Source organism: Heptranchias perlo, chromosome 9 (genome assembly GCF_035084215.1).
Source record: "Heptranchias perlo isolate sHepPer1 chromosome 9, sHepPer1.hap1, whole genome shotgun sequence".
In the NCBI taxonomy this organism is placed as follows: domain Eukaryota; kingdom Metazoa; phylum Chordata; class Chondrichthyes; order Hexanchiformes; family Hexanchidae; genus Heptranchias; species Heptranchias perlo.
Window position 1 is genome coordinate 4,570,992 of NC_090333.1, and position 8,717 is coordinate 4,579,708.

General features: G+C 54.8%; 1 protein-coding gene across 1 annotated transcript in view; it reads right to left on the bottom strand.

The window, feature by feature from the left end:
- ddah1 (dimethylarginine dimethylaminohydrolase 1) overlaps positions 1 to 5,710 on the bottom strand; it is a 122,996-nt gene extending 117,286 nt beyond the window's left edge. Inside the window, exon 1 of the mRNA XM_067989820.1 lies at positions 5,270 to 5,710. Coding sequence (XP_067845921.1) covers positions 5,270 to 5,620 — 351 coding nt within the window. The 5' untranslated portion in view covers positions 5,621 to 5,710. The remainder of the gene's footprint in view (positions 1 to 5,269) is intronic.
- Positions 5,711 to 8,717: the final 3,007 nt, after the last annotated feature.

The window sequence follows — 8,717 nt, forward strand, 5'->3', positions numbered from 1 at the left end:
CAACACAGATCCCTGTGGGACATCACTAGTCACATCCTGCCAATATGAGTACCTGCCCATTATCCCTACTCTCTGTCTCCTGCAGCTCAGCCAATTTCCTAACCAGGTCAATAATTTGCCCTCAATTCCAAGAGCTTCAACTTTAGCTAACAGTCTCTTATGAGGGACTTTATCGAATGCCTTTTGAAAGTCTATATAAACAACATCCAAAGACAGTCCGCTGTCCACTACTTTAGACACCTCGTCAAAAATTGAATCAGGTTCGTCAGGCATGACATACCCTTTACAAATCCATGCTGGCTCTCTCTGATCAGCTGAAAATTTTCAAGGTGTTCAGTCACTCCATCCTTAATTATAGACTCTAGCAATTTCCCGACAACAGATGTTAGGCTAGATAAAGAAAATTAGTCACTTCTGAGTGTAATTTAATATTTAAAAACTGCTACATTACATCAACCAGGTCCAATCTGCAATTTGAAATTCTCGGTTTGATTAAGTTGAAAACATTTTTGGATGAAAAGCATGACTTGCTCAAGCTGGTTAAAGAAACAACATGTTTACATTTCTCATTCTCTGAAAGCCAGTGTAGTTTTATATACACGTGCCCTCTACACTGGAGCACAAAACATGGGAGACAAGCATTTGGTGTTTTAACCAGTACAGATTCCACTTAATGTCCAATAAACTGGGCCAACAGGAAAAAAGATGAGATCCAATTTTTCTCAGACTGGTGAAATCAAATAGTGGGCTAATATTAAATTTCATAAAATCCTAGAAATTACAGCTGGGAAGCGAACCATAGAGCCCTCTGTGCCTAGTGCTAGTTCTTCAACAATCAACTCAACACTTCTTGCTCTTTCATATGGATTATATATCTGGGCAACTATCCATAGCAGTTACTGACACAACCTAATTTGGCACATTTCTTTTGGGGAAAGGTTTTGATTTCTTAATGGGAATTTTTGCTGTATAATTCCCCTTTACAAATAGCTATCCAATTCCCTTTTAAATTATACTAAAGGATCTTCCTCAATAGCCATTCATGGCAAAGCATTCCATGTTCTAATAACCATCTGTTTGACACATAAAAGCTTCTAACTTCACATGTTCTTCTCGTGCTATTACTGATTTACCAACTCACCAATTAGTGACACCTAACTTTCACTATTTACCCTCTCAAAATCTGTCATAATTGAAAATCTCTTAATAGACTCCCCCCTTAATTTGCCTGTCCCAATGAAAAAAAAGTTAATTTTTTCAGCATTTCTTCCTCGCTATAATTGGTATCCTAGAGAATCTTCACTGTCCCGCTTTCTGATATCTTTCTTACAAGGGTTGGCCCAGATCTGTACACAGTACTTCATCTGAGGCCTGATTTGTTTGCATTTTAGAAATTATCCCTGGTACACCTGTTCCACTCAATACGATGATGATAAAAGGTTGGCAATAGTAGAAAAGGTTTGCGCTAATTGTTCAACAAGTGTTGACTGGAAAATTACAGGTCTTGAATCTCATATCTAAATAGTTAAAAAAGAATGAAAAACAATTACTCAACATGCTCCTGTCGCAATATTCCACATACCACAATTGCTTCTTGGGGTATTACACAGCAAAAATTCTCATTTGAGAAATCAAATGTTACAGCTTTTCCCAAACAAAGACATCTTGTTCTGCTAAATTAGATTGCATCAATACCTGAAATGGTTGCATAATTGCAAAGACATATAATCCTTACGAAACACCAGGTTGTGATATACAATACCTGGTCTTAACACTAGGGTAGATTTTAAATAGGTTATTTCAGACTGAATGGTTAACATTTAAGCGAGAACACTTAAGCTGCTAAAAGGTATTTTTGAACCTCAGTGTGTGTGATATTTATAGCTATAAACTCTATCAATCTAAGGGTATTTGTTTCTTATGTACTGGAATAGATACATTTGATGAATTAAAAGAAATAAACCCCTAACAGACAGGAACATGTAATGTTGCAGCAGTGACTATACTGTAACTGTGAACATAATCCCACACAAATATATCCCAAAAATGGGGGTTTTGTTCCATGAAATTAATTACTTCATCACATAAATGTTTTTTTTTCAGCACAGATGAGACTTGTAAACGCCATACACAAAAAGAAAATTATTCACTTCTGAGTGCAATTTAACATTTAAAAATTGCTACATTGCATCAACCAGGTCTAATCTACAATTTGAAATACTCTTGGCTTGGTTAGTTGAAACATTTTTGGATGAAAAGCAAGACTTGCTCAAGCTGGTTAAAGACGAACGTGTTTACATTGCTCATTCTCTGAAAGCCAGTGTAGTTTATATAGACGCTGCCCTCTACACTGGAGCACAAAACATGAGACACAAGCATTCGGTGTTTTAACTAGTACACATTCTTACTTGATGTCCAATAACATGAGCCAACAGGAAAAAGTTAGGACCCAATTTTCAGCAGCTTCATAACAAAGACAATATTAGGACCTGGGGCTTGTAATGAGTGTTGTAATCTTCTAAGTGAAATTGCCATCTTGCTCAATTAGTTTTTCATAGCAAATTGCTGCTGGTAACTACCACCCTTTACATCTCAGAAATAAAAGGATTTCAAAAGGGATTTACATTAGAAAGTGCATTCTTCTTTCACATTTTAATTTTTCAAACCAGCCAGTGGCTCAGCCTTATCTAGAGTTAGTTCACACAAGTGGCAACAGTAAGTACATTGAATAGCAATACAGTATTAATGGTCAAATGCACTGACTACACAAAGAAATAATTAACCGCATTTAAATAGACTGCTTTCAAGCCTAAAATCAAAGTGCAGTATTGGGGGGGGGGAAAGAGAACGGGACTGCACACATTGAATTTGCTTCCTAAGGTGGTATCATTTTCACAAGTATCTGGGAGAAGGCTAATTCTTCAGGTACATCGTTGAATTGATACATGTTCAATATTATTCTGTAACAGAGAGGGGGTAAGGTGGAAGGGCCCGACAGGGGTAAGAACATAAGAAATAGGAGCAGGAGTAGGCCATTTGGCCCCTCGATCCTGCTCCGCCATTCAATAAGATCATGGCTGATCTTCACCTCAACTCCACTTTCCCGCCCGATCCCCATATCCCTTGATTTCCCCTAGAGTCCAAAAATCTATCCATCTCAGCCTTGAATATACTCAACGACTCAGCATCCAAAGCCCTCCAGAGAATTCCAAAGATTCACCACCCTCTGAGTGAAGAAATTTCTCCACATCTCAGGGTTTTAAATGGCCGACCCCTTATCCTGAGACGATGCCCTCGAGTTCCGGATTCTCCAGCCGAGGAAACAACCTCTCAGCATCAACCCTGTCAAACCCCCTTAGACTCCCCTCGGCGGGGGGGGAAACGAGGGTTCGTGGGGGGAACGAGGGTTCGGGGGGGGGGGGGGGGGGGGAAACGAGGGTTCGGGGGGGGGGGGGGAACGAGGGTTCGGGGGGGGGGGGGGGGAAACGAGGGTTCGGGGGGGGGGGAAACGAGGGTTCGGGGGGGGGGGGAAACGAGGGTTCGGGGGGGGGGGGAACGAGGGTTCGGGGGGGGGGGGGAACGAGGGTTCGGGGGGGGGGGGGGAAACGAGGGTTCGGGGGGGGGGGGGGAAACGAGGGTTCGGGGGGGGGGGGGGAAACGAGGGTTCGGGGGGGGGGGAAACGAGGGTTCGGGGGGGGGGGGAAACGAGGGTTCGGGGGGGGGAAACGAGGGTTCGGGGGGGGGGGAAAACGAGGGTTCGGGGGGGGGGGAAACGAGGGTTCGGGGGGGGGGGGGAAACGAGGGTTCGGGGGGGGGGGAAGCGAGGGTTCGGGGGGGGGGAAGCGAGGGTTCGGGGGGGGGGAAGCGAGGGTTCGGGGGGGGGGAAGCGAGGGTTCGGGGGGGGGAAGCGAGGGTTCGGGGGGGGGGAAGCGAGGGTTCGGGGGGGGGGGAAGCGAGGGTTCGGGGGTGGGGAAGCGAGGGTTCGGGGGGGGGGAAGCGAGGGTTCGGGGGGGGGAAGCGAGGGTTCGGGGGGGGGAAGCGAGGGTTCGGGGGGGGGAAGCGAGGGTTCGGGGGGGGGGAAGCGAGGGTTCGGGGGGGGGAAGCGAGGGTTCGGGGGGGGGGAAGCGAGGGTTCGGGGGGGGGAAGCGAGGGTTCGGGGGGGGGGAAGCGAGGGTTCGGGGGGGGAAGCGAGGGTTCGGGGGGGGGGAAGCGAGGGTTCGGGGGGGGGGAAGCGAGGGTTCGGGGGGGGGGGAAGCGAGGGTTCGGGGGGGGGGGAAGCGAGGGTTCGGGGGGGGGGAAGCGAGGGTTCAGGGGGGGGGGGAAGCGAGGGTTCGGGGGGGGGGGGGAAGCGAGGGTTCGGGGGGGGGGGAAGCGAGGGTTCGGGGGGGGGGAAGCGAGGGTTCGGGGGGGGGGGGAAGCGAGGTTCGGGGGGGGGGAAGCGAGGGTTCGGGGGGGGGGGGAAAGCGAGGGTTCGGGGGGGGGGGGGAAGCGAGGGTTCGGGGGGGGGGAAGCGAGGGTTCGGGGGGGGGGAAGCGAGGGTTCGGGGGGGGGGAAGCGAGGGTTCGGGGGGGGGGGAAGCGAGGGTTCGGGGGGGGGGGGGGAAGAAGCGGGTTCGGGGGGGGGGGGAGCGAGGGTTCGGGGGGGGGGGGGAAGCGAGGATTCGGGGGGGGGGGGGAGCGAGGATTCGGGGGGGGGGGGGGGGGAGAAGCGTGGGTTCGGGGGGGGGGAGATTGTGAGATGCTGGACAGAGGAGGGATGGTAGGGGCAGAGGGAGAGGTGGTGGGGGAGGGAGAGGTGGTAGGGGGAGATGGTGGGGGGAGATGGTAGGGGCAGAGGGGAGATGATAGGGCAGAGGGAGGGTGGGGAGATGATAGGGCAGAGGGAGGGTGGGGAGATGGTAGGCGCAGAGGGAGGGTGGGGAGATGCAGAGAGAGAGAGGGACCCACAGTCTCTGGATTCAGGGTGCACTTGTAAAAAGCAAAATCTGGAATATGCAAGTCCATAAGTGGGGTTGAAAATCCCACACAGCCATCAATTGGAATGAAAGATTGCAGAAAGTGGTTTTTTTTTTTGGGGGGGGGAGGTGGGAAGAGAAGGTGAAGGGGCAACAAGTCAAAGATTGCAGTGAGCTGCTTGTGGACACTGATCTGGGGGGGTGAGAGGAGAGAGGGGAGGGGAGGAGGAGGAGGGGAGGGGAGGAGGAGGAGGGGAGGGGAGGAGGAGGAGGGGAGGGGAGGGATCCTGAATTCCGACGGCGGTGCATTTTTACCTCTCTGCGCCGGCTGGGCGCCCCGGGGTGGGTGAGCAGAGCCGTGTCGCCGCACACCACCGCAGTGTCTTCCACGAACACGCAGTCCGGGAGGCTCTCGTCGGCCGGCAGCTCCACCACCTGCAAGCCCAGTTTCTGGCGCAGCACCGCCACGTACAGGTCATGCTCTCGGCGGGCTCTGGCCATGTCCACCGGCGACACCACCACCTCCACCACCTCCTCCTGCTGCTGCTGCTCCTTGCAGCAGCCGCCGCCGCCGCCGGTCCTCAGCGCTTCTTTGCCCAGCGAGTCGGGGATGTCCCTGACGATGGCGTGGGTGCATCTGCCGAAGTTAGACAGCGACTCCGCCATGATCCGGTTGCTCTTGCTGCTCCTCGGGCTCTTGTTTGCTGCTTCTCTCTCTCCTCTCTCTCTCTCTCTCTGCCCCTTTGCCAGAGTGACAGGGGCGGACCGCGGGTGCGCGCTCGGTAAAGAAGGGAGCAGGGCGCGCGCCGCGCCACACACACCACACGCGCGTTCCCGCGCGGAGACCAGCGCGCCCACGATCGGTTCCCGACTTCTCTCCACATCGGTCTCTGCATTCATCTCAGGGAATGCTCGCGGCTCCCATCACCTCCCCTCCCCTCTCTCCATCTCTCCATCACCTCCCCTCTCTCCATCCCCAGCCTGACTCTCCATCTCTCTCTCCCCCTACCCTCTCTCCATCTCTCTCTCCCCCTCCCCTCTCTCCATCTCTCCCACACCTCCCCTCTCTCCATCCCAGCCTGACTCTCCATCTCTCTCTCCCCCTACCCTCTCCATCTCTCCTCCCCCCTCCCCTCTCTCCATCTCTCCATCACCTCCCTCTCTCCCATCCCAGCCTGACTCTCCATCTCTCTCTCCCCTCTCATCCATCTCTCCCATCACCTCCCTCTCTCCATCCCCAGCCTGACTCTCCATCTCTCTCTCCCCCTACCCTCTCTCCATCTCTCCCATCACCTCCCCTCCCCTCTCTCCATCTCTCCCATCACCTCCCCTCTCTCCCATCCCCAGCCTGACTCTCCATCTCTCTCTCCCCTACCCTCTTCTCCATCTCTCCATCACCTCCCCTCTCTCCATCCCCAGCCTGACTCTCCATCTCTCTCTCCCCTACCCTCTCTCCATCTCTCCCATCACCTCCCTCCCCTCTCTCCATCTCTCCAATCACCTCCCCTCCCTCTCTCCATCTCTCCCATCACCTCCCCTCTCTCCATCCCCAGCCTGACTCTCCATCTCTCTCTCCACCGACCCTCTCTCCATCTCTCCATCACCTCCCTCTCTCCCATCCCCAGCCTGACTCTCCATCTCTCTCTCCCCCTCCCCTCTCTCCATCTCTCCCATCCCCTCCCCTCTCTCCCATCCCCAGCCTGACTCTCCATCTCTCTCTCCCCCTACCCTCTCTCCATCTCTCTCTCCCCCTACCCTCTCACCATCTCTCTCTCCCCCTACCCTCTCTCCATCTCTCTCTACCCCTACCCTCTCTCCATCTCACTCTCCCCTACCCTCTCTCCATCTCTCCCATCACCTCCCCTCTCCTCCCATCCCCAGCCTGACTCTCCATCTCTCTCTCCCCCCCGACCATCTCTCCATCACCTCCCCTCTCTCCCATCCCCAGCCTGACTCTCCATCTCTCTCTCCTCCGACCCTCTCCCAACTCTCCATCACCTCCCCTCTCTCCCATCCCAGCCTGACTCTCCATCTCTCCCTCCCCCTACCCTCTCTCCCCATCTCCCATCCCCTCCCCATCTCTACCATCCCCCACCCTGACTCTCCCATCTACTCTCTCCCCCTACCCTCTCTCCATCCCAGCCTGACTCTCCATCTCTCTCTCTCCCCCTACCCTCTCTCCATCTCTCCATCACCTCCCTCATCTCTCCATCCCCAGCCTGACTCTCCATCTCTCTCTCCCCCTACCCTCTCTCCATCTCTCCCATCACCTCCCCTCTCTCCCATCCCAGCCTGACTCTCCATCTCTCTCTCCCCTACCCTCTCTCATCTCTCCACACTCCCCCCATCCCACTACCCTCTCCCTCTCTCCCATCCCCAGCCTGACTCTCCATCTCTCTCTCCCCTACCCTCTCTCCATCTCTCCCATCACCTCCCTCTCTCCCATCCCCAGCCTGACTCTCCATCTCTCTCTCCCCCCTACCCTCTCTCCGTCTCTCCATCGCCTCCCCTCTCTCCCATCCCCAGCCTGACTCTCCATCTCTCTCTCCCCCTACCCTCTCTCCATTCTCCCATCCCTCCCCTCTCTCCCATCCCCAGCCTGACTCTCCATCTCTCTCTCCCCCTACCCTCTCTCCATCTCTCCCATCACCTCCCCTCTCTCCCTCCCAGCCTGACTCTCCATCTCTCTCTCCCCTACCCTCTCTCCATCTCTCCCATCCCCTCCCCTCTCTCCCATCCCAGCCTGACTCTCCACCTCTCTCCCCCCCTACACTCTCTCCATCTCTCCCATCACCTCCCCTCTCTCCCATCCCCAGCCTGACTCTCCATCTCTCTCTCCTCCTATCTTCTCTCCATCTCTCCCATCCCCTCCCCTCTCTCCCATCCCCAGCCCTGACTCTCCATCTCTCTCTCCCCCGACCCTCTCTCCATCTCTCCCATCACCTCCCCTCTCTCCCATCCCCAGCCTGACTCTCCATCTCTCTCTCCCCCTCCCCTCCCCTCTCCCTCCCCTACCCTCTCTCCATCTATCCCATCCCCTCCCCTCTCTCCCATCCCAGCCTGACTCTCCATCTCTCTCTCCCCCTACCCTCTCTCCATCTCTCCCATCACCTCCCCTCTCTCCATCCCCAGCCTGACTCTCCATCTCTCTCTCCCCCTCCCCTCTCTCTCCCCTACCCTCTCTCCATCTCTCCCATCCCCTCCCCTCTCTCCCATCCCCAGCCTGACTCTCCATCTCTCTCTCCCCTACCCTCTCTCCATCTCTCTCTCCCCTACCCTCTCTCCATCTCTCTCTCCCCCTACCCTCTCTCCATCTCTCTCTCCCCCTACCCTCTCTCATCTCTCTCTCCCCCTACCCTCTCTCCATCTCTCTCTCCCCTACCCTCTCTCCATCTCTCTCTCCCCCTACCCTCTCTCCATCTCTCCATCACCTCCCCTCTCTCCCATCCCCAGCCTGACTCTCCATCTCTCTCTCCTCCTACCCTCTCTCCATCTCTCCCATCACCTCCCCTCTCTCCATTCCCCAGCCTGACTCTCCATCTCTCTCTCCCCCTACCCTCTCTCCCATCCCCAGCCTGACTCTCCATCTCTCTCTCCCCCTCCCTCTCTCCATCTCTCCCATCACCTCCCCTCTCTCCCATCCCCAGCCTGACTCTCCATCTCTCTCTCCCCCTACCCTCTCTCCATCTCTCCCATCACCTCCCCTCTCTCCCATCCCCAGCCTGACTCTCCATCTCTCCCTCCATCTCTCCCATCACCTCCA